The sequence below is a fragment of the Amblyomma americanum genome, chromosome 7 (assembly GCF_052857255.1).
Source record: "Amblyomma americanum isolate KBUSLIRL-KWMA chromosome 7, ASM5285725v1, whole genome shotgun sequence".
Classification (NCBI taxonomy): Eukaryota; Metazoa; Arthropoda; class Arachnida; order Ixodida; family Ixodidae; genus Amblyomma; species Amblyomma americanum.
Window position 1 is genome coordinate 54817511 of NC_135503.1, and position 25070 is coordinate 54842580.

At 47.6% G+C, this 25070-nt stretch overlaps 1 protein-coding gene across 2 annotated transcripts in view; it reads left to right on the forward strand.

Moving 5' to 3' along the window:
• LOC144099131 (dual serine/threonine and tyrosine protein kinase-like) overlaps positions 1-25070 on the forward strand; it is a 96145-nt gene that overhangs the window by 54109 nt on the left and 16966 nt on the right. For both annotated transcript variants that reach the window (XM_077632227.1, XM_077632228.1), the window contains exons 2-3: positions 16027-16314; positions 20650-20843. In XM_077632227.1, the coding sequence (XP_077488353.1) occupies positions 16164-16314; positions 20650-20843 (345 nt within the window). In that variant the 5' untranslated portion in view covers positions 16027-16163. The remainder of the gene's footprint in view (positions 1-16026; positions 16315-20649; positions 20844-25070) is intronic.

The following is a 25070-nucleotide window of genomic DNA, read 5'->3' on the forward strand; positions in this document are numbered from 1 at the left end:
GGGCAGGCCTAGGCACACGTGCAGGGACTCGCGTGCCGTAAAAAATATCCTGAAACGTTTATTCTCATAAGGCACGAACACCTCCCGTTACACCTTTGCTGCTAGCGTTTCACGAACAGTGCTCTAGGTTCACAATGATCCCTTTGTGAAAATGGCACTTTGTGAGCTTGGAAACTACACTCGTGTACTGCTAACGAGTACGAAGTCGACTCGGATTCGGAAAACAGAAGCCGCTCCATGACGTTGAAAAGCTCTGCCATAGTCTGCAAAGGGTAAATCACGAGGTGAACATTATATTTTGGTGCAATCTTGCAGCCTCTATTTATTATATTCCGACCTCCTGGCGACTGTTCCCGACAGTTCCCGTACAAAAGCACATTGACATGCTGCGCATTTTTCGTAGACCTCGCTGGAGTCCCCATGCATTTTGTGGCCAGCTTTTATTGGTGGTATGTTGAAGGCCAACGCAATTGTTTTCTGATGGCGTTGCTTCTCTGCTCATGCTCGGCTCACTCGGTCGCTGTATATCCAGGCACTGCGCTCCTGTGAGTTTTTCTCCTTCAGTGCAGCATAAATCAACAACGCAGAGTTTTTCGAGGGCAGCGTTTTTTTATCTTGTTGCCCGAAGAGATTCGTTATGCGGCTGTCGCAATGAACTCTCATTGCAACGCGCGAATCTGCTTTAAGAACTCTTCGGAAAGCATGCGGCACGAACTGTACGTGTCTGTAGACTTCTCACGGTGTTTGTGAGCGGTTATTGCATAGCGTTGCTCACTTTTTTTCATATCGAGCCTGTGAGAAGGAGAATCTGCACATTCACGTCCATGCTATCAGGCCCGAGGGACTTTTCTGTGCGCTCTGAGAAAACATCCTTTCAATGTCACAGATGCCATTTAGACTTGCCTGCCGTGGGCTGTTATTTTTCAAGCTATGGGGGGACGTGGTCACAGTGAACCACATTTTAATTTCACGCACAAAACCCTTAAAACCTGAGAATAAAACAGTTCACGCTTTTTTTTAAGACAAATACTTCACTTTTCACCTTAGTGTGCTTTAGGGAAAAAAGCAATTATAACGTGCACTGACATCGCACAGCACACGGGCGCCTTAGCATTTTTCCTCCATAAAAACGCAACCGCGGCGGCTGCGTTTTTATGGAGGAAAAACGCTAAGGCGCCCGTGTGCTGTGCGATGTCAGTGCACGTTAAAGATCCCCAGGTGGTCGAAACTATCCCGGAGCCCTCCACTACGGCACCTCTTTCTTCCTTTCTTCTTTCACTCCCTCCTTCCCCTTCCCTTATGGCGCGGTTCAGGTGTCCAACGATATATGAGACAGATACTGCGCCATTTCCTTTCCCCCCAAAACCAATTATTATTATTAATTTGTCAACTTTCTTGGTTTCTAGAGGTAGGAAATGTTTCAAACAAACTGTAACAGCTCGAAAAAAAAATAGTTCCTTTAATGTAACCAACACGCATTTTACCTCGTGTTTGGTGCATGATAGGCTCAACCGTTAACATAACAGCGTTCCCAATCTCATACAGAGGGAACCATGTAATGTACAGCGGATGCGGCGCATGATTTCTGCCCTGAACGTGTGCGTCACTGACTGGGCTGCGTGCGTTCGCTTCTTTCCAAGGCTTTCTGGCCGTAACGCAAGCGAGTAAGTTCGGTAGCCTTTCCACGAAGCGCGAGGGCATATGTTTTCCGAGGCTCCGGCATAAAAGTCGCAATCAAGCGGAGATGTGGCCTCTTCGCCTCCTTTTTTATCATTTCCGGTCCTCGAGAGTGACGCTTGAAGCTCTTTTACGCTATTCAGCAGTTCATTATATTTTACGCAGAGCAGGACACTACAGCGACATGCTGTGTCATATTTGCAGTCTAGGTCAATTTGCGTGCCGAATGCGTTAGTTCGAACAAAAAAAAATGCCGTTATTTTTACTAAAGAATTTTCGGGTCATATCTGCTCCCTGATTGCCGATTACCGATGTTTACAATTGTGAAATAGCCTGACCTCAGTTTTTCCTGTCCTGCGATAGCTCGCGTTTTGCAAAGCTGGCCTCGACTTCACACCATAGGGACTGAGATCTACCTAAAGCGCTGTGTTAGGTCAAAACCGTGGCAGTTTCTGCCGATGCACACAGTGCTCGGCATAGATGAACTTCTGCCATCTTAAAGACTTGACACTTAAGGCCACACCCGTCAGCGCTGAACCAACGCGTTCATGTAGGTCAAACAAATCCTTGAGACACTTTCGATATAGTGCCGATTTCGATATAGTTCATACTAGTTGTAACGCTGTCCATGAGGAGACAGTGACAGAAGGTGCGTTTGCATTGACCCGCGCAGGCATAGCGAGCAGTGTATTTTATCGCCTAAACACGCACATACAGCACATATCTCATCAGCAGTCTTGCTTGTACAAGAAACGATAATTACCTTGCACCGCGTTAAACAGGGCCCGCCTTTACAAAATTTTCTATACACTCTCCATAGATTTCTGTCTATAAGGTTACAGACTCTCGTTAGACAAACCCTAGAGAACAGTCTACAGGGAATACAAATCCTATAGACAGTCTACAGACAATCTATAAATTTATGGTCACACATTTTTAGTAGACCTTTGCCCACAGACAGTACATGGACTACGAATAGACAAAAAATCTATAAGAAGGCAATAGAGTCTGTAAGGAGTCTACAGAATGTCTATAGACCGTTTTTGTAAGGGCGAGAACAAGAGGATGCTGGCCACACACTTATGTGAGCCTTCCGTTGCTCTTCTGCACAGTGCGCAACGAGCTCATACCAAATGACCCAACAATACATTCTCCTGACGCATATTTCATGTCTATTTAGTAACTGATGAGGAACCTTTCGAATTAAACCTAATTATTTATCGTGACAAACGACAGTTTATAGTTAATAGTCATTAAATACAAAGTTGACGCCAAAGTGCGACGCCTGCATCATCGCACACAGTGCAGTAAGTGTTCTAAAGCTTTCTCTTTTGCCGTCTTCAAAAGGTACAAACACGAATTAGTGCCCCTCCAGGTTTGCGTACAACCTTATCCGTTTACCACGGAAGTTGGGATCCTACCAAACTGTATCTTCTATCAGTTCTAAGATGACTATGGCCATTGAATGCAGTATACATGATTCCCACGTACACTAACATCCGCGCTTAGGAACCAAGCTCATTCTTTGCTTCACGACCAAAATTCTTGCCCTCCATATTTCTTCTTCTCTTTACATCATATCTTAGTTCAAGGAATATGTCTCTAATTCAGGGTATTAACACATTGTTATACGTCAGGAAGAACTCAATTATCGAAGGCATACCCTATTTAGATCCGCATTCCTTGTATGTTGGCGTGCGTATAATTTTTTTTTTCTGGTAGTGCCCGAGCCGTTCGCAAACAACTTCGAATAACAGTGGCGTTGTTGGGGAAGTGGCGGGACGAAGCGATGGCAGTGGTGTGAGATTTTCAACTGAATAAACTAATTGCGCCTGCTTCCAACAGAAAAGCGCAGCGCCATCTTGGCTCAAAAATAGTACAAAGATAGCACTCAGAACAGATAACTAATTTCAGAGCGTCACACTAGTTCAAAGATTTATTTAAAACACTTATTTGTGACTAAAGGCTGGAGTTGAACAAGACGCCTAACAAGACGCCTCTTGCATAACGTGGAAAATAATCGAGAAAGTTCCCTAAGCACACACAAGGAACAACTGCAACGCTCGAAATGTAGTAATATAACGTGCATTCGTGAAAGTCATTGAATCACATGGAGTGTACACTGCATATTATGATGGTTCCTAAATCGAATAGTCGGCAACGGCAGCAATTATGCACGGTTCAACAGTGACATTCGAACTTAATCCCAAATCATCTGTATACACAGCCCAGGTACACAACGCAGTTCTTGCTGCAGGCCGCACAAAACTGCCTTCAGTTTACATGCTCTTATATCCTTGTTATGGCCGTAGGAGGCATTCCATAGTGCAAAACTATTCTAGTGAGTCAACTGCGCTCTGAACCCCTCACAAGTAAGCGCAAAGGAACATGCATACCTTCTGTTGGATTCCTCGTTACAGTGAGGTTCGATCCCGGCCGCGGCGGTCGAATTTCGATGGAGGCGAAATTCTAGAGGCCAGTGTACTGTGCAATGTCAGTGCACGTAAAAGAACCTCAAGTGGTCGAAATTTCCGGAGCCCTTCACTACGGCGTCCCTCATAGCCTGAGTCGATTTGGGACGGCAAACCCCCTAAACCAACCAACCAACATTGAGGCTAGCGGAACCGCACAGGGTTCGGATATCTGTTCACGTAGTTCGGATATAAAAATAATGGCGATATTTTTCAACACACCATCGTGACGGTTAAGGAAACAGTGAGAGTTCAGTGAAAGCGATACTGGAACACTAAAATAAACAAAGTGCACATTTTAATCAAAACGGTAAAAAAAGAGCCACATGTGCAGAGACCGGTTTTACAAGTAATCTCTACTAGACTAAGTGTGGATTTCTTCTGTTAACCGCAAACCAGCCCGCTTGGCGTATACTGCGGAGATAATAATAATAATTGGTTTTTTGGGGAAAGGAAATGGCGCAGTATCTGTCTCATATATCGTTGGACACCTGAACCGCGCCGTAAGGGAAGGGATAAGGGAGGGAGTGAAAGAGGAAAGGAAGAAGGAGGTGCCGTAGTGGAGGGCTCCGGAATAATTTCGACCACCTGGGTCACTGACATCGCACAGCACACGGGCGCCTTAGCGTTTTTCCTCCATAAAAACGCAGCCGCCGCGGTCGGGTTCGAACCCGGGAACTCCGGATCAGTAGTCGAGCGGCCTAACCACTGAGCCACCGCGGCGGGTACTGCGGAGATGTCGTTTCAGTTTTGTAGTTCCTAATTTCATGCCTGCCGTATAAAGAGGAACGGTAGGACCATTGCAGAAGATTTACTGCTAAAGTACCTATTAATATTTTTCTTCACATCGATCATACACTCATTTGATTAGAAAAAAAACTTAATTTTCTTTGCGACATGTCCTTTATTTACTTCAGCCTCCTCCTGATACGTGTCAGTGAGTGTGTCTACAGGTAACTTGGCTGCTTATTTTATGCTTTATTTTGAACTCATCTTTTAAAACGTCATTCTTAAAGAGGACTTCAAAACAGACCATATGATATAAATAAACAAGCATAATTCTTTCGGCCTCACATGCGGGATGTGCGGGGCTCAATCCCCAGTGCCGCCGGATAGCCGCCGGTGATAGAATGGGTACAAGCTTTCCCCTGGCCCGGTGCTCAGATACTTTAGAGTGAAATGCTTGGGAAATGAGTATTTGACCGTACCTTGAGTACCTTGAGTAAACGACAAAAAAAGTCGTTTTATGGGTCTCTTTGGACACAGATGTCCTTACGCCATAAAAATTCGTAATCATAAAAACTTAATTCTTACTGGCTGCAGCTAAATTTATCTCCTGCATTCGGCGCACAATGGACTATTTGGTTCTGCGCCGCAAAAATCGAAATACTGCTACTATAGCTATATCCTATGTTCTGTATAATTTCTTTATCTCACGCTCATCCTCAGCGATTCACCTACTCCTCGCCTTGATCCGCTGCGTTGTTCCTTGCGCTGCGTGCTTTTTGCTCTTCGCGTGCAGATATAAAAGGAAAGGTTACGGTGAGCCGGTGTCAGAGTCTTTCTCTGAGCTGCGCCAACAGGTCGACTTGGCTCCAGTATCATACACCAACGACCTGCAACTGCGCAGCCACTGTAGTACGTAGCGGACCGGCTTTGACCGACCCTCAGCTCGCGGGCACCGCCCCACATGGCATGACAGCCCGGACAGAGAGGGAGAGAGCGCCCGACAGACGCAACAGATTGAGAGGGTATAGCGACAGAGTTGTGATACGCGATGCTCCCGGAGTGCTGCCCGGCGCATTATCACGTTCGCGCCACCAATCGGTCTCAGTCTTGCGTCGCGCCGAGCTTGAAACAGTAACCCACTTGTTGATCTGTTTGCGTCTTGGTGTTTACGAAGATGCGCGGCAAAAGAAGGGGTTACGTTCTGTAGTACACGAAACGCAGAGCATATACTCTGTAAAGGCCTCGCCACTTGTGTGCTTAAGCACACAAGTGGCGAGTTCACGAGAGGTCATGGTCCTGTTCGCCTCATACGTAGGCGCCAAATCTTGAAGGCTCTCATTTTTTTTATGCTTCGATGGTGCTTGGGACTGAAAGAGAACAGTGCTTCAGTTCAGTAACTTCGTTTCCACAAGTTTGATCCTAACAATCCGGTCGAAGTTGAGCCCCAGTGCGCCACAAAGAAACGACTTGTTCAATGTTTGCGGTATATGAAAAATTTCAATGAGAGCTTCTCTGGTTTTAACGCGAAAGCGTTAAGGCTCCCCCCGTGTGCAGAAAATTCAGCGTCGTCGTCAGTGTCGGCGTTGCGAGCGAAAAATTCCCGGAGAAGCGACCTAGGCCACGCGACCTTGTGACGTCATCACAACCTCCCCACCGGATTGTGAGAAAACTGACCACCGTGACAGGTGGCAGTTAAATTAACGATTGGTCGCGAGAAGTTCCCCACGAGGAGCAACCTGGGTCGCACAACCCCCACAGATGGCAGCACCTGTTCTCGCAAGGCCATCTCTTAACCGCTGCGCCACTGATAATAATAATAATAATAATTGGTTTTTTGGGAAAGGAAATGGCGCAGTATCTGTCTCACATATCGTTGGACACCTGAACTGCGCTGTAAGGGAAGGGATAAGGAGGAAGTGAAAGAAGAGAGGAACAAATAGGTACCGTAGTGGAGGGCTCCGGAATAATTTCGACCACCTGGGGATCTTTAACGTGCACTGACATCGTACAGCACACGGGCGCCTTAGCGTTTTTCCTCCATAAAAACGCAGCCGCCGCGGTCGGGTTCGAACCCGGGAACTCCGGATCAGTAGTCGAGCGCCCTAACCACTGAGCCACCGCGGCGGGGCAGTGCGCCACTGCGCCAGGAGCGGTATGAGGACTCCCAGGGATCTACGAGTGTAAAGTCGGGAATGACCAACACCACATATGTGGGTGTAACCAATACCACCTAGATAACTTTTGGTGTAACCCACTAAAGCTTTCGCGTGATACCCTTAAGACGGAGCAGCTGAAGCGTTCCCTCCAATTTCTATTCCTTTTCCTAGATGCATTTCCGTCTCACTGGCTGTGCACAAAAATCTGTCGCTGCTCAAAAGAAAGCGTAATTATCGTTAAGTACGAAGCAGCAGCTTAAATGCAAAATGTACCGATTATATTTTAATGACTCCCGTTCAATCACACCCCAACTATGTTCATTAGCTAGGCACTCTGTTTAGATGTCCTAAAAAATACTCAAATGGCTGCCTGAAAAAAAAAAATGCCACTTCAGACAGTCGCAAAGGAGAAAATGCGCACTCTGTAATAATCTCCAAAGTAAAAGGCCAAATTTGTGGAAAAGGCCATGGTAAGACCATGCAAAAACCATGGCAGACAAGCGCAAAGATCACAAGTGACTCCAACGATCCTAGCGAGCCAAATGAAAAATGCTCAAAACCTTACGGGACTGTACTCGCAGGCTAACACGAAAATTTCGAAAAGGCATAGCCAAAATTAATGGAAGCTGTCAGCAAAGATGTCGACCAGTTGCAGTTAAAATGCTCGCGGGCTGCAGGAAAAACATTTGTATAGGTTGTAGCAAATGAGTATTCAGGCTCTGGCAGAGGATACAGCTAGCGGATTCAGGGATGCTAGAAAGTGAGTGACATCTTAGATAATTTTAGGAAACTATATTTTCGTATGGCAATATCAAGAGGCCGATGAGTTTGTGCATAAGTGTTTTCCAGTTTAGCAAAACACCGCAGTGATTCTCCATTTCTCAGGGCACCTGAGAAGTAAAATTTGGCGAAAAGAACATTTTTACTGAGTTTCTGGGAATTTTAAGTATCGAAGTTGTCTCGCTTTTTCCAAATCGATTCAGAGAGAAAGGGCCTCTAATTTGGATTTTTTAGCCTAAATGAGAGAATTTTCGATCACAGCATGAAACGTCACTGAGACACTGGTAGTTTGCACAATTCGTGGCAATACCGTGCATATGCCGTGCAAATGCTGTCTAGAGCTCGTGCAAAGGCAGTCTCGAGCACGCGCATAAACTGTCGTAAACTCGCACCGAGATTGTCATAAGCATATGTGAAGAAAAATTACCTGAGACTTGTGCATTGTTGCAAGCTCGCAGAAAGATTATGTCGAGATCGTGCCACGATTACCACGATCATACAGAGGCTGTCTCGAGCAGGTTTATCGATTGTCTCAAGCTTGTTCATCGACTGCCACAAGATTTTGTACGATTGTCGCGAGCTTTTGTATTTATTGTCGTAAGATTGTGCATTAATTATTGCAATCTTGTGCAGAGATTGTAGCTCGATCAGTTTCAAGATTATCTCAGGCTCGTGCAGAGACTCTCTCAAAGACGTACAGGAACTGTTTCCAGCCCTTGCTGAGGCTCTTTTTTATCGTACATAGGTTGCCTCAACCTTATGCATAAATTGTCGCAAGCTTGTATAAATATTGGTGGAAGTTCTTTCAAAAATTGTCAGAGCCTTATGCAAAGCTACGTCTTCTCGTGCGGGCCCTCTCAAGTTCGTGCATCTGTTGTCGCAAGCTTGTGCAAAGGTTGTCGCAATCTTCTATAAAAGTTGTCGGAAGCTTGAGCAACTATTGTCGTAAGCTTGTGCAAAGACTTCGGAACATTGTGCAAAGGTTGTAGCTAGTTCTTGCTAATACTGTAGTTTGCTCATGCAGAGATCTTCAGGTCGTGCAGACACAGTCTCGGGCCCGTGCAGAGGCCGTGCTGAGCTTGTGCACAGATTGTAACAAAGTTGTGTAAAGACTGCCGGAAGTTTGTGCAAAGAATGTCGGAATCTTGTGCAAAGATTTTCTTGTGCTCATGCACTCTCTCAAGGTGGTACAGAGTGTGTCTCGAGCTTGTACATGGACAATCGAAAGCTTGTAAATTGTCGCAAGCTTGCGTAGAGATTGTCCTAAGCTCATGCAAAAAGCATCTCAAGCGTGTTCAGATACTCGCTCAAAGTCGTGCAGAAGCCTCCTCTGGCTCGTGCACATGCTATCTGTAGCTTGTGTATAGACGGCAGCAGGTTGCGCATTGTCTGTTCCGAGCTCGCAAAAAAAAAAAAAAACTATGGGAACGCTTAGGTCACCTTAAAAGTGGAATGAGACAGCATTAGATTCCACACTTATCGTAGCTTTTGTTGCAACTCATTTATGCGTTTGCGTCAGCTTATTTGCCATATTTGGTCCATCACCCGCCATATTCGGCCTGCTAGCTGCAGTAGCAAGTGTCCGCTGTGCTGTGACGGTGCCGACATTTACATATATCACTTTTTTTTCTGATTTTGATGCGAAAGCATTAGATGGCTCATAGAAACGAAAACCCGGCGTCTCCCAAAATGTTGCTGCGTTACAAAACTCGCAGTTGGTCGAAATGGGGTGACGTTATCAAAGGTGGGAAAACAGGTTTTATGGGGTTTATCATCCCAAAGCGACTCAGGCTATGAGAGACGCCGTTAGTGGAGGCCTCCGGATAATTTCGACCCCCTGGGGTTCTTTAACGTGCACTGACAACACACAGTATGTACACGGGCCTCTAGCCTTAATCGAAATGCGACCGCCGCGGCCAGGATCGAACCCGCGCCTTTGGGGTCAGCAGCAGAGGACCACAGCCACTGTGCCCGGGGGCGGGGGAAATAGGAAATGTTAACCAATATTTGTCAGTACTAGTGCTTATAATTGCACCAACTACAAAGAAATAGAATTGGAATAGCATTATATTGGATTTGGAACAGAATTGCAATGCCTTTGCATTGCAATTCTATTCCAAATCGGGCTTTGAATATCGGGCTTTGAAGATGACCTGTAGGTGCGGACTATACGGCATTTTCTTTTCACTGTCGCCCAATATCCCACTCAGAACCGTATTTTTTATTCTGATAGAAAAATTATATCGTTTTTGTTGTTCAAACAATGTGAAAAAGCATTGAAAGCTTATTGGAAAATATACCTGCTGTAGTTGTCACAGAAAAAGAGCGCCAAGTATATCGGACACCGGCATTCATTCGAAACGTTGCGAACCTTATCAGCAACTTGTTGTGAAACAACTTGTTCACATGGTTTGGATGAACTTCAAGCAGTTTTTCCCGGGCTTCACATAGAAAAAAAAAAAAACACCGCATGTCGTGCACCGAGTTTGCGATCTCTGTGAGCATCCACGCATCTTGCACCTCGATACATTTCCATGAGCATTGAAAACTTTCATGCTGCATTTCTTTGTATTCAGCGTTTTCCGGTACAGGCGGAAGATGAAATCGCTCAGGCCAGCCCCCCCCACCCCGTTCCTGGCATTGTAGAAGCGCATCCTTGCGTCGTTTTTCACTTGAATGTTCTTTATTTCCCTCTTGCCACAGCGACTTGAAAAGTCCACTGGATTAACGCCGCAACATCATGAAAGAATTGTAACTGATTTTGTATCCATACGTTTCGTGAAACCCATTATCTAATTGGACCTTACTCGTCACTGAAGGCCTGAATTTCACTTTGGGAACATTTAAAACAATTACATGAATAGTTGTGACAGAAAAACAGCGTCCAGTATACTGAACACCGGCAATTATTCGAAGCGTTCACAAGATGAGATCACCTGACCTCATTTTATCAACATGAATCCTGATCACATGGATATACAGATAAAGCGTAAATGGCGAAATACCGAGACACCTAATTTTGCTTACTTTCGAGAGGGGGGGGGGGGGGGAGGGGGGGCATACAACCCTTCAGTTCAATGCACTGAGCATACTAAATTTGATGCCAAACTCAGAAAGTGAAGGAAAGTATGGGCATGTCTTTGCACCAATAGCAAGAATAGGGCATTATAAGTGCGTGCTATTCTATCTGTTTTAATTGAAACAATAAAAATGCAAAAACAAATACACTTACTGGACGACGTCGCAGGGCTCGTGATTCTACTGGAGGACGCCATTAGGTCGTGCTTCCCCGTCAGCATTAAGCAATTGATGCCGGGTTTGTACTTTCCATCATTACTATCATCAGAAGCACTGGACGCGCTTCTTGATGACTTTATATTGACGACAGTTGGGTGTCGCTTCTCTCTGATAAAGTAGGCATTTTCTACACAAAGTTCTTGTCGCTAAAGCATCAAGTGGCAGTTTAATGTGATCCACACCTTTATCTGATGTCGGAACCACTGCCCCACCTTTACAGTGGTAGTATAAATACTAACAGCGGAAGCGTTAGTGATCCAAATAAAGGATGAAGGCCAGTGTAGGCCTGTGTGCAAAGTAAATGTCTTAAGGTTTCCGTCGATGCCATTTCACCAATGGGTGAGCGGATAAGGATGTGGTACTGGCAGCCTTGATGCCATAGCTACAGGAGGGCTTGCGGGTAGCTGACGCCTTGCATTTAGATCACTTTCCTTGAGGCCACGATAATGCCACCTGAACAAGAAAGCTGTGGCTAGTTGGTGCACGTTAAAGATCCCCAGGTGGACGAAAATATTCCGGAGCCCTCCACTACGGCACCTCTTTCTTCCTTTCTTCTTTCACTCCCTCCTTTATCCCTTCCCTTACGGCGCTGTTCAGGTGTCCAACGATATGAGACAGACACTGCGCCATTTCCTTCCCCAAAAACCAATTATTATTATTATTATTATTATTATTATTATTATTATTATTATTATTATTATTATTATTATTATTATTATTATTATTATTATTAGCTGGGGCTGGGACACTGGGCTGGAACTGAGTTGATGTCTAGCGTGTGCCCCGTCTGTTTCTCTGTCTCTGTGCGCTGTTTTATTCGCGCTAGCTAACATGTCGCAGCCGATAATACCACGTCCGCCACTCATGATGGCCGGGTGTAACGCTGGTGGGTAGCGTCAAGGTTAACCTGCATTTAAATCACCATAAATACGTCCGAGGTGGGTAGGAGAAAGACCCGCTGTCCTAGCCCAGGGCAACGCACACGACATGCGTGTAGGATCTGCTCCCATCTGCTGCACGTCGCCTTATATATTTTACTGTGTAAAATTAGCTGGTGTCTAAAATTACCAAGTTACTTTTACTCTCTCACAGAAAACAATAACAGCAAAGTTTCTCTGTGCTTTTTTTTTAGGTTTCAAAAGACTGTTCACTTATTTCCTACACTGGCCTGGGGGTGTTTGGAAATTTTAGTTTAATTTCAATTTCTCAGCTTTGCACAATGGATGTGTGCCGCTTCACGCCTGAAGTGTAATGGAACGAAACACGCCTTTCGTGAGCACTCTGTACCAGGCAGGAAATCTAGCTTTACAGGAGCTATCCAACCTGTACAAATGTTATGTGCGAGCGATAGAGAGAAATCCGTAGAATAAAGGAGGACGGAGAGGTCGGCCGCAGTAAAAACCACCAAACTAGCCTGCTACTGTACACCAGGGGAAGGGTAAAATAATTAAGCAGGGGGAGAGTGAAGATGAAAAGCGATGATATATGGCAGACGGCAATACGCTGCTTTGTTAACGACGACCAAATTTCGGTTTTCTTTCAGTGCGAAATTACTACTCCAGACGTGCCAACCCCAATAAAAAAATCTTGTCTTTTCTTGTGTACCTTGTTTTGGTCGGCTGCCCGGAAAGGGCAACATGGGTAGCACAATCTCTACCTGTGGTTGTGATAGAAACAACCGCCTGCCAGTGCAGTGATGCATCGCATAACCATTGCGCTGGTAACGGTATGAGGACTCACCCCCATCTATGAATGTCATGTAGAGAATGGCCAATTCTGCATACATGGCATTAACCCACTAAAGATATCATAGCATACCTTTAAGGCGGAGCTTAAGTGCCCCCTCCAACTGAAGAATGAACATTTGCTTTCGCACTGCTACTGAGCTTAACAAAATTAAGCTCCCTAGCATTTTTTTCTTTCACACTGCCTTTCAAATGATTTTTTTTTTGTACACTGGTGTCTAGAGTCTTTCTTCGGGTGTGCCAAAGTGCAGTAGTTCGACGAAATTCTTTGTATCACTCCAGAATGTTGGATAGTCATTGGTAGAGCGCATAACGGAACGTTACCCTCGTTAAACCCATACTATGGCCGGACCCCCATGTGTGACGTCACCCTATCTTTCTTGCTATCACTGGGATTTTCTGTACCATCTGCGAGAACACACACTAACAGACACACGCCGCCGGCTTTTCTCGTAATGGGGCTAGTAATGCTTTCGCATTAAAAATGGCTGGCAGTTCAGCATTGCGAAGCCCGGAATAATGTGCGAAATGAAAACTGAAGATTGGTTTTTGGCCCCGCCGCGGTGGCTCAGTGGTTAGGGCGCTCGACTATTGATCCGGAGTTCCCGGGTTCGAACACGACCGCGGCGGCTGCGTTTTTATGGAGGAAAAACGCTAAGGCGCCCGTGTGCTGTGCGATGTCAGTGCACGTTAAAGATCCCCAGGTGGTCGAAATTATGCCGGAGCCCTCCACTACGGCACCTCTCTCTTCCTTTCTTCTTTCACTCCCTCCTTTATCCCTTCCCTTACGGCGCGGTTCAGGTGTCCAAAGATATATGAGACAGATACTGCGCCATTTCCTTTCCCCCCAAAAACAATTATTGTTATTATTATTATTGGTTTTTGGGGAAAGGAAATGACACAGTACCTGTCTCACATACCGGCGGACACGTGAACCGCGCCGTAAGGAAGGGATAAAGGAGGAAGTGAAAGAAGAAAGGAAGACAGAGGGGCCGTAGTGGAGGCCTCCGGAATAATTTCGACCACCTGGGGATCTTTAACGTGCACTGACATCGCACAGCACACGGGCGGCTTTTGCGTTTCGCCTCCATCGAAACGCGGCCGCCGCGGTCGGGTTCGAAACCGGGTACTCCGCATAAGTAGCCGAGCGCCCTAAACACTGAGCCACCGCGGCGGGTAAATAATGTACGAAAGCACGGTTTTCCGGTGGACATCATCACCATGTACCTCAAAACACGATTGAGGTGTCCACTGACCCAGCATGCGCCTTTCCTTTCCTCAAAATCAACGGAGTGGTTTGTGAATACGGCGGTTCTTCCGCGCCTACGCCGCCGCGATAAGGCAAGCGACTAGGCGGCGACGCACGATCGCGCGGTCTCCGAGTGGAGCCGAGCGCCGCCGAATCGCGGCCGGCGAGCGGCGAGCGGCCACGAGTGACCAAGCGAGCGACAACGACGCGGACGTAGATGTCGGTGACGAGCGCTGGGCGGAATGCGCCCGCGGCTGACCGCGGCTGCGCCCTCGAGAACGCGAGACGAGCCGGTGCCTCGCTGGAACTCGCATCCCTCCCACCGACCTCCTCACCCCGCAACGTGCGCCGCGACGGCTGCGCGATACAGCGTGCCCCATTGTCCAACCGGTCGCACATAACACACGCAACGCACATGGCCATCGCTTGCTCTCCCTCCTTTTTTTCAAGGGCGGAAAAGACGTTGCGGCGTCCGGCACAGCTGTTTCGCGGTGCCGCCGAGGCTCGCGCTTCGAGCCGCGCCCGAAGGAGCGGTCGCGCGACGACGTGCTTCTGCGGCTGCGTACGCGTGTGTGACGTCTATACTAGAGCACAGTGCGCGCATATGTGTGCGCCTAGCGCCTGCCGCAACTGCTTCGCCTGCTGCTGCTTTATGGCGCTAACTTCTCTGTAAAAACATCTTTGTTTTTTCCTTCCTCTGCACTGGACGGCGAGAGTTGGCGCGCCGCGTTCGCCGACAATGGATTGGTACTTGAACAATAATGAGCGGTATATGCGGAGGGGGCAAATACTGAAACAGAGAGGGACAATGCCGGTGTTATTCCCTGGCAGACGGTTTTCGGGGAAACCTGGAGCCTGTGTGCGACGCGGGGAATGAGCGATCGAGCCTCGCGCGAAAGTCGGGCTACACGCCGCTGCATGCAGCTGGCAACAAACGCACATGAATTCCTGTTGGCTGGTTGGCGCTGTACTGCCACATATTATATCCGCCTTTCCCGCTAATACATTTCCCACGTAGTTCCTTCTTTGCGGCACAAAAAATCTCTCTGCGTTTGCTTGTAAATGTCATAGCCAACGTCTTAACAATAGATTCCGTACGAATCCCTCTTCCTTTCACGGGAGAGGGATTCGTACGGAAGAGGGATTCCCGCGTCCGGACGCGATATTCGGAGGTCGTGGGTTCGGATCCCACCGGCGGCATGGTTGTTTTTTCTGCTGCTTTATAAGTAATTTTCTTTAAGCGATTTATTAATCGGAGTAATATTATCCCACTGATAAGCACAACACATTAAAAAAAAAATAACGTTCCCCTATGCACCTTGGTTTCGGTGTCTGTTGGCTCCCTTCATAAGTGTGTATACATACATACATACATACATACATACATACATACATACATACATACATACATACATACATACATACATACATACATACATACATACATACATACATACATACATACATACATACATACATACATACATAAACGTTGGCCGGAACCGCGCACGACATGGTTCCTGTGGTAGCTTTCATACCACTGATTGAATAGAAAGACAAGAAAACTGAAAAAAAAACTACTTCCTATGCTTTAGAGGGAAATTTTCCCTTGCCGCCGGAGGTTTCACAGCACTCCAACTCGTACGTCGCGTGGCGCGTTCCGCAACTGAGCGGAACAAACCGGCGTGATACCAACGCGAAAAACGCGCTCATTTTCTGTGCTCTTTTTTTCTTTCCCGCAACTTTCCAAAAGAGGAATAAGCTTCACACTGGAGGAAGGAAAGAGATAGAAAGAATATGAAACTAAGCCCAAAAAAAAAGCACGCGCTTCGAAACAAACATCGTTGAAGCGCGCGCGCGTGGTGGCGAGCGAGCCAGTAGACAACGATCTCTGACAGATTCGGTTTCGTTTTTGTGCGCAGGTCACGTGGCAGCCGCTCATGACGCCTCCGCTTCCTGTGTGACGCAAGGGAAGTTAGGCTTATCGCTCAGCTGTGCGAGGAGGAGGCTGTGCGAGCCGAAAGTTTTTCTCGGTGGCCGTCCCCAACTACGAGTGCAAATGAAGAGATCAGGCCGCAGGAAGAGGATGTCGGCCAATTTGCCCGGCGAGTTCGGCAAGTTTGCAAAGAACAGCAAGTACCTGCGGAGAATATGGAGGGACACGAAGGCCTCACTCGACGACATCGCCAAGTGCGGCTATTTCAGCGACGGTGAGTGAAGCAATGCTCGCAGCACCGTGCCCCACCTGCTAACTTTTACGACGACTCGTTGCCGTGCTTCGGTTTTTCGGCCCTTAAGCAGCGCTTCCGCGCGTACGCAAACTAGTACTACTGTGTTCGTGTGGTGTCATTTAGCGGATATTCTCTTACGCCTTGATTTTCGGAGCTGAAGGATCGTTGGGGGCTTTTTCTACTTCCTTTTGTTTTAGTCATTTAGTTGCGCTGACGTTTCCCCGTGACCGACCAATCACCTGTTGCACATGCGATGAGTGCGTGAAGCAAAGCCGCGTCATGTATACTTTTTTTTTTTTAGTCTAAACTTCGATTTCGCTTCCTCGTTTGGGTATTTCGCGTTGTTCCTTCATACGCGCGCCGAGTTTCCTCGTCATAAACCGTTATCGCGCGCACGTTGACAGCGCTCCCGCTCATTCTTTTTACAACCCGCTCTATTTGAAAACAAAGGCGGACGAAAGTCGCGCCGTGCCACCCAAACATCGTCCGTAATAAATGTCACGAGTTCGGCCAACGCGCTCCGCAGGCTGGTACGTAGCGGCCGCTATTTCCGAGTGCTCGCAAAAGCGCTTGAGTCGCACACGGAGCGGCCTGCCCTGGACGCCGAGCTTTCGGTAAAGTTCAACTCTACGCGGCATCTCTGTTAGTCTTGTGCATCGTTTCAGTCAGCTCCTGGCTAGGCGCGGTGGTTCACGCTGTTCTAAACGTTCGTGCGACTTTCGCGCACTCATGGCTGCGTCACAATTCCCGCAGCTATTTCTCGGGCACGGGCTTGCGACATGCGGCATATTGCTGCCTTTCTATTTCCGCGATAACAGCTTGCTCTTAAACTACCGCTTCTGCTGCGCTTGCGTCAGAATTACGAAACTTCAGCCCTTTCCGCGTGCTTCGCTCATGATCGTGCCTTCGACCGCACCGTACAGCACCGCGTGCTAGCGAAGTGCCTGTCCTTTGTGGAAATGCACACGTGCGTGCATTCAGTATGTGCGAGAAAGGGAGAGAGAGAGAGAGAAAAATCGTGCGTGACAAGTGGCCCTACTTGCTATATTTGCTGTGCCGTCTGTGACTTTTTGCTCGGAGCATATGCAAGACGGCGACGCTTGCAGAGCTAGCTGTATTGATTGTTTTTGGCATTTTTTAGCGCTCTTTTTTAACGAGATATTAGCATATTCGCTCAAGTTGGAACTGGTTGAAGCAGACTGCTCCCGGCTGCGCGATCGGGGCAGCTCCAGCTACTTTTTATCTGGCTTGCCCCTGTCTAATCAAAGATCTGGCACCCCAGGGTCCTCTGCTAGTGGGCTCCGCCTTGATTAGATTAGAAATGCGTGGCGAATAGCCGGCACCCGCTGGCTGGTAGCAGCGATGCCCAGTTCTGTCCACACAGTCTGTTCATGACAGCTTGAAAGTGTCGTGTATTCTGCATATGTACCCACGTGTCGTGTCGTGTCGCTAGAGGCTGTGCATGATAGAGATGTGGATGCCGCATAGGATGGATGAGGGACGTGTTTTTACATGTTGTGGTTCCTTTTTGCATGAACAGACGTGAAGTTTCTGATACAACTTATTCTGCAATGAAGTTCCGCCCACATTCAGAACCGCCACACAGAATTTCTCCAATACAAATAAGTCATCCATAGTTACCGTAGTCATCCGTAGTTCTTGTTACTAAGCAAGAAGCAAATCACAACAAAGAAAAATGTAAGCTCTAGAACTGTTATACCTGTCTTGTTTAATATACTCAAACATTAAACATCTGATTTCCTTTACTGTTGTCGTTGGCCAGCAGACTAATGCAGGATGCTGCAAGCCATGGCCCGGTTTTAACTCCTGTTTTTTTAAGCTGCATCCTACTATATGCGTTTGTTCTTTCGAAAATATTTTGAGTTAAAAATGACCTTTTTTTTTTTACTGCTTAAGGAAGTCAAGTATAGACTGTTGCAATGTTAAACGCGCACTGTGCAAAAGCTGCTTGTCATAGGGGGCTGCCAGTGCTGCAGACAACGGGGATTTAAAGTTTTTTCTGGCAAAATCAGGTAAGCACGTCATCCAAAGTTGGTACTGCAAAACCAAGGCTATCGTATGCCATGTCTGCGTTACATTCCAGTGCGGATAAGCGAGCGGTTTAACTGAGAGAAGCATTCTATGGTGCTCATTTAGCGTTGCAGCAGTGTATACACATATCCCACTCAAATTCTGTTGTGAAATTTCTGGAGCATCAAAAAATTAGTTTCTGACCAAAAGTTGAGCATACAGCCGTGACATTGTTTACTTCGGCACACTGGATGTTGCCAGTTACTACTCATTGTTCTTAATTGTAGTCAATATGCTGAGTCGTACTTATCAAAAATGATTCGTAGATTTTCCCTTTCTCAGTCCACAGCACTGACTGAAACTTTGTGCGGACTTGGGTGGTTACAATATAAACAATATCATTTGTATCCTTCTCACACAAGGCTTGGCAATTGCTCAACACCCCGTGTATGCTTCCTCCAAAATAGCATTGTTACAGTCATCAAGTGCAAATATGCATGATTACTACATCAACCGTGCAATGTGCGCAATAGGAGCAAGCAGCAGTGGCTGTCATATGGTTTGCCTATCTGATATTGTGCACTTGCTCGGAATCACTGTTCACTGATTATTTAAGTTGAGTTTACAACATGTTAAAAATGTGTAGAGAATAGCCAAGCTTATTGCGTTGAGATGCTGCAAGCTTGCATGAATTCTAGCGGGAGCACAATTATTGTGGAAATGCCCTGCACAAGGCTTCACTTGTGGCGTGCTGAACCTTGAATGTAATTATTTCCATGCTGGTGTAGTGCTTGGTGCACAGCTTGTCTTGTGAAAGCACCTGCAATGATTGGAAGTTTGGCACATGTTTCATGTCTTTTGTTTTGGAGTGGAGCTCATAAGCGCTCGTTCTTGGGTTGAGCCACGTCAATGTAACCAAACCATAAATAAATAAAAAAAAACATTGCCGCAACTGGGATTCGAACCCGCAGTGCCGCGAACAGATCAGCTTCGCTGGCCACTGCACGGGAGCTCTAGGCTGTCGCCGCAACCAATGACGCCTCATGTTAAGCTACAAAACCCACTCGCGCTGAGCATTGCACATTGCCATCTTCCTCTACCAAGACTGCTATAGAACTAATATCCACATTCTCGCACGCTGTGCATTACACATCGTCGTCTTCATAGACTAATACTACCATCGAACTAATATCATCGCCAGACGTGCTAACAACCCAGTGAAGCAAAACAGTGAGCCTACAGAGGCTGCTAGCACTAGGCGATCACCACAGCCAATCAAGCCTCATGTTAAACTGCCACGCACTCTCGCGCTGTGCATTGCACATCGCAGTCTTCTACTACCAAGACTGCAGTATGGAAAATAATATACACATTCTCGCGCCCTTTGCATTGCACATCGTCATCTTCATTAACTAATACTACCATCGAACTAATATTATTGCCAGATGTGCTGACGACCCAGCAAAGCAAAACAGTGAGCCTAGAGCCTGAGACACCTACACTGCTGCGTTCAAATTTTGCATTAGGAGTATCGTAATCGTCCTTAGAATTTTTTTTTTAGCTATCATTGTGTCATGGCAGAGTGCAAGCAAACTGTTCATTCCGTTGTGTTCCTGTTAAGCTTTGCTGCACAGGCCATGAATTTAGCTGTTGCTCGTATTTGTGTATTTCTCTTGCTTGGGGACATGTTCAGGACGTGCTTTCACTATGGTGTCATAGTTGTTGTTTTTTGGTGTGCCATAGCAGACATATTCCACTAAAGAACAGTCACAGTTCTCTTGGTGTATTCAAGCCAGAGTTGGAGCATATTCCAAGAGTGGATAAAGGATATGTAGTCGTATTGAGTGATTTGCTGCACTGCTTCAAGATAAATGTTGGCTAATCCCAGTTGTCCCCTTATTCAAGCTACTTTTGTAGCCCACGTCGTGTAATGTTTCTTTGATGACACTGCTGCTGCCAAGCTTGGAACAGCTTGCCCAACCATTAGCTGAGCAGTAAGCTCACAACCTCATCTAATGCTGTTCTTGCTCCCTAAGTGGAATGCTGGAGACCATAATGAAGGCAGGTAAGATAGTGATTCGTGACAGATTCGGCACTCCAATTCAGTGCCTGCAGCTCTGTCCTATTCTGCTTTTGTGAGCTCTCAGGCAAGCATTGCTCGGCGGAAATATAGTGAAGTGCAGCTGTGACCTTGCAACTCAGTTTCTTCCATGCGAGCAAAAAGCCCCCAGCGCCCATTGGGCAATGCCGCCTCATGTTTTCATTCCTCCCGACTGTATGCAGACCAGCTGGCACAGCTGCGGCTGACAGAGACGGACGACCAGTTCATCTCGAGCGTGGTCACCCAGCCTGTAGCCCTGGTGGTGCTTGGCCACAGCTGTTGGGCCAAGGCTCGGGTGGTGAATGAGCTGTTCGGCCAGTCTGTGCTGCCAGTCACATCACCAGTGGGTGACGAGAGCCAGCTCACCTGGAGAATGGTGAGTGGCAGAGCACCATGTCTGCTTCATCTCAATACCTCTGACTTGACTAGTTTGGCAGTTGTTGCATAATGCTTATTCATTTCTATCATCTTTGTTAATGCATCCCCTCCTCTTAATTGTCCATATCTTTTCATCTTTGCTCTTTTCTCTTCTAACCTTGGAGAGGAAGGAAAAAGAGCTGAACGCTGGTAAGCTTAATAAGGGCTGTCTGTCACAAAATTCGGCGCATCTTAGAAAAAAACCGGCGCTACGCGTAAGCAATTGCGCCCGCGCACGGTAAAATGAAACAAAAAAAAACAGCGGGGAAGAAACCCGGGGGTTGCATAACTTTCCACTCAGCTCGCCGGCGCGGCACCGCGGGGGGCATGGCCGCACGTGGCGTCAATTTTTCTCGAATGTTGGAGAAAATTTTGCTTGTTGTCGACGCAAAGGGGGTAACCTCGTGCGCGCCAAAGTGACACCCTCTCCCCTTCGCTCCGGCGCCGATGACTCAGCGTGCCGCGAATGACCTAGATTGTTCTAGAAGGTGGTTTCCGCGCTCGACCAATGGGGTCGCGCCCGACGCAAGAAGGAGAAGGAGTCTGTGCAGTTGAAGCTGCGTGTATGTGCGCGTCTGCCCTGGCGCGAAGAACAAACAGACGCAGACTGCACCTATAAATGAGGGGCTTCAACCGCTGTCTGTTAGCCCGAGCCGCCGTTTAAGCTTCCGAGAAGCGCGCCCGCTCGACTCCCGGGAGAACACCACTCGACCAGCCAAGGACCAGCGAGGCAACGTGCGCCAGCCTGTGGATCGGCCCCGTGTTGCTCCTCAGGTCGTCGGACTGTTGCAGTGCCCGGTGAACGAATTGTGTTTTCAATATTTGTCTCTCTCTGTGGTAGTGCACTTTAGGTACAAAGATTTTGTTGATTTGTATCTTATCTCTCTCTATTGTGACTTTGCATGAGTTGCATTGTATTTGTGAATCACTTTGTATGTGCTCGTACGAGTGATTGAAAATTCCTCTGTATCGTCTCTTAGCTGTATAAACTTTGTTTTGTTTTGTGAACCTTTGGCGCCGACCCATTCTCTGGCTTGCGACCAGCGAAAGCTGGGCACCAAACGACCAACCCCCTTGTCACTTGGTAGCTGGTCTCCGGCGGAGCTTGCCACGCTGAGTCGAGGGCATCTCCCTTGTGACCGAGACCGCTGCCCCCACACGCTCTAAGGGTGTGTGGCAGCGCAAGCAAAAGTGCGCGAAGTGGTGGCATATTCTGGCGTCTGCGACAGGACGTTTGGTGCTTTGTGAGCTCAGAGAACGGAGAAAGAGTCGGAAGGAGTTTACGATGAGGTCGTAAACGAGTGTTTAGCAGCAGAGCGATATTGTGAGGTGCCACGCTGAAGCGGTTGGAGAGGTTCACAGAGCAGAGGTGATGTGCTGCATCTGAAGAGTTCAGGCTCAGAATGAATCTCAAGGAGACAGCCGAGCTAGGAATTCAGAAAATTCTGAAGGGAGCTGAACTTGTTCAGTGGGTGGACCAGAAATGGAAAGAGGTTCGAGAAGAAAGAGAGAGAGAAAGGCAGTGTGCCAGAGAAGCCGCTGAGAAAGAGAGACAAGACAAAGACAACGAGAAGAACGAGAAAAAGAATTTCAAACAGAGTATGCAATCCTTGCTAAGAAGCTTGCTGAAGTTCGGTGCTTGAACAACATCAGGGAGCCAGTGGAGCTTACCCCCGGAGAGGCCGGGTTGAAGACTAACCTGTCTGAGTTGTCAGCAAGCACGGAAGAGGTTGTAACGAGCGCCACTAGTGATGGCTTGGTCGAGGAACGGCCAGTTCCTGCAGCTGAAATTAGAGAGAGTGAAGACCAGATCAGATTGTCGCTTTCTCAGAAAAGTGAGAGTGTGGCTGCTACCGACGTAGTAGGCAGTGTGGAGCAGGCCAACCTGACACTTCAGTCAGAGGGGACCTTAAGGCGGGCGCCTGAAGTTGAGGAAGAAAGTAGAAGCTTCACCGAGAAGTCAGAGTGCTGCACGCCTGATTCTTGCAGTAGCGACCGTGAGAAAGGCGAAAGTGCAGTACAGACAATGAAGCACGACTGCGCTGAAACCGACGAGCCCAAGAACGAATTACCGGAAGCTGAATTGAAAACAAAGGAGAATGCGTGTCCAACTTCTGGTGAGCCGTGCCCTCAGCACGCTACACGAGGCAAGGTACAGAAGAGAACCAAGGTGAAGAAAGCAGAGTCGGGCGCAAGCAAGCTGCAAAAACATCACAGCAAAATGAAAAAGAAGCTGCGACAAACGAGCCCAACTTTCAGAAGCGACTCAGTTGCGGAAGCGGAAACAGAAGAGCACGCGCAGAGAAGAAACACACGACAAGTGGAGGCGACATGAGCGAACTGGCCGAAAAGCTGTTCATAAGAGACGCCCTAGCCGAAGGAAAAGAGGAAGGGCTCGAAGTCTGAGCAGAAACACTCGGAGGGGTACGAATAGAAAGCAGAGCCAGAATCGCGTTCGGAAGAGAAAACTCTGTAGAAAGAGGAGAACGAGCAGAACGCGCCTGAGGAAGAAAACCCAGAGTCGAGTTAGAAAGCGAGCCACAAACGCTTCTGAAATCTTGAGCGGGGAAAGTTTACGCCGAACTGACTCCATACGCCGAATTCGGAAATATAGGCGCAGGAATGCCTTGAACTTGTGTGCTCCCTCATTGTGTTGTGTTAATGTGTTGCCGAGTTGCGGCATGAAGTGAATCTTGACAGTTGCCAAGTGTTATGTACATGGAGACATCATTATATTGATGTGTGTATTTTGGCATTCGCCAATGAGTTTGTGAGCGCATGCATGTGCGCGCGAATTTTGTGTTTTTGTGAATATTGTTGCACAATATTCTTAAAAGAAGGGGCAGTGTCACAAAATTCGGCGCATCTTCGAAAAAACCCGGCGCTGCGCGGTAAAATAAAAAAAAAAAACAGAGGGGAAGGAAACCCGGGGGTTCTGCAACTTTCCACTCAGCTCGCCAGTGCGGCGCCGTGGGGGGCATGGTCGCACGTGGCATCAATTTTTCTCGAATGTTGAAGTTTTTGCTTGTTGTCGACGGAAAGGGGGTAACCTTGTGCGCGCCAAAGTGATACCCTCCCCCTTCGCTCCGGCGCCGATGACTCGGCGTGCCGCGAATGACCTAGATTGTTCTAGAAGGTGGTTTCTGCGCTCAACCAATGGGGTCGCGCCCGGCGCAAGAAGGAGTTTGTGCAGTTGAAGCTGCGTGTATGTGCGCGCCTGCCCTAGCGCGAAGAACAGACGCGGACTGCGCCTATAAATGAGGGGCTTCAACCGCTGTCTGTTAGCCCGAGCCGCCGTTTAAGCTTCCGAGAAGCGCGCCCGCTTGACTCCCGGGAAAACACCACTCGACCAGCCAAGGACCAGCGAGGCAACGTGCGCCAGCCTGCGGATCGGCCCCGTCTTGCTCCTCAAGTCGTCGAACTGTTGCAGTGCCCGGAGAACAAATTGTGTTTTCAATATTTGTCTCTCTCTGTGGTAGTGCACTTTAGGTGCAAAGATTTTGTTGAATTGTATCTCTCTCTATTGTGACTTTGCATGAGTGGCATTGTATTTGTGAATCACTTTGTATGTGCTCGTACGAGTGATTGAAAATTCCTCTGTATCATCTCTTAGCTGTATAAACTTTGTTTTGTGTTGTGAACCTTTGGCTCCGACCCATTCTGTGGCTTGTGACTGGCAAAAGCTGGGCACCAAACGACCAACCCCCTTGTCACTTGGTAGCTGGTCTCCGGCTGAGCTTGCCACTCTGAGTCGAGGTTATCTCCCTTGTGACCGAGATCGCTACCCCCACACGCTCTAAGGGTGTCTGGGAACGCACGCAAAAGCACGCGAAGTGGTGACACTGTCCCAACTGGTAATTGGTGCAGGAATTAGTCGCAAGCATTTGCTCAGGTTTGACTAATGATGTTGCACAAGGAGCTGGAAGAAACTCACTGTGGTGGTTCAGTAAGCTCAATTTGTCCATGCACTATGCGATTTCAGCGCGTTAAAAGAACCCCAGTTGTCCTGAATTAATCGAGACCGCCTCTTCAGCATGCTTCATAGCCCTTGTGTTGCTCTAGGAAGTTAAACCTCAATTTACAAGGAGCCACAAGCAGTTCTGAGAGCACCTCTAGCAGGGTACTCTTTTCCTCGTTAAAAGTTCTTTCACTGCTAAAAGACACCCATGTCGAGACAGGCATGTAT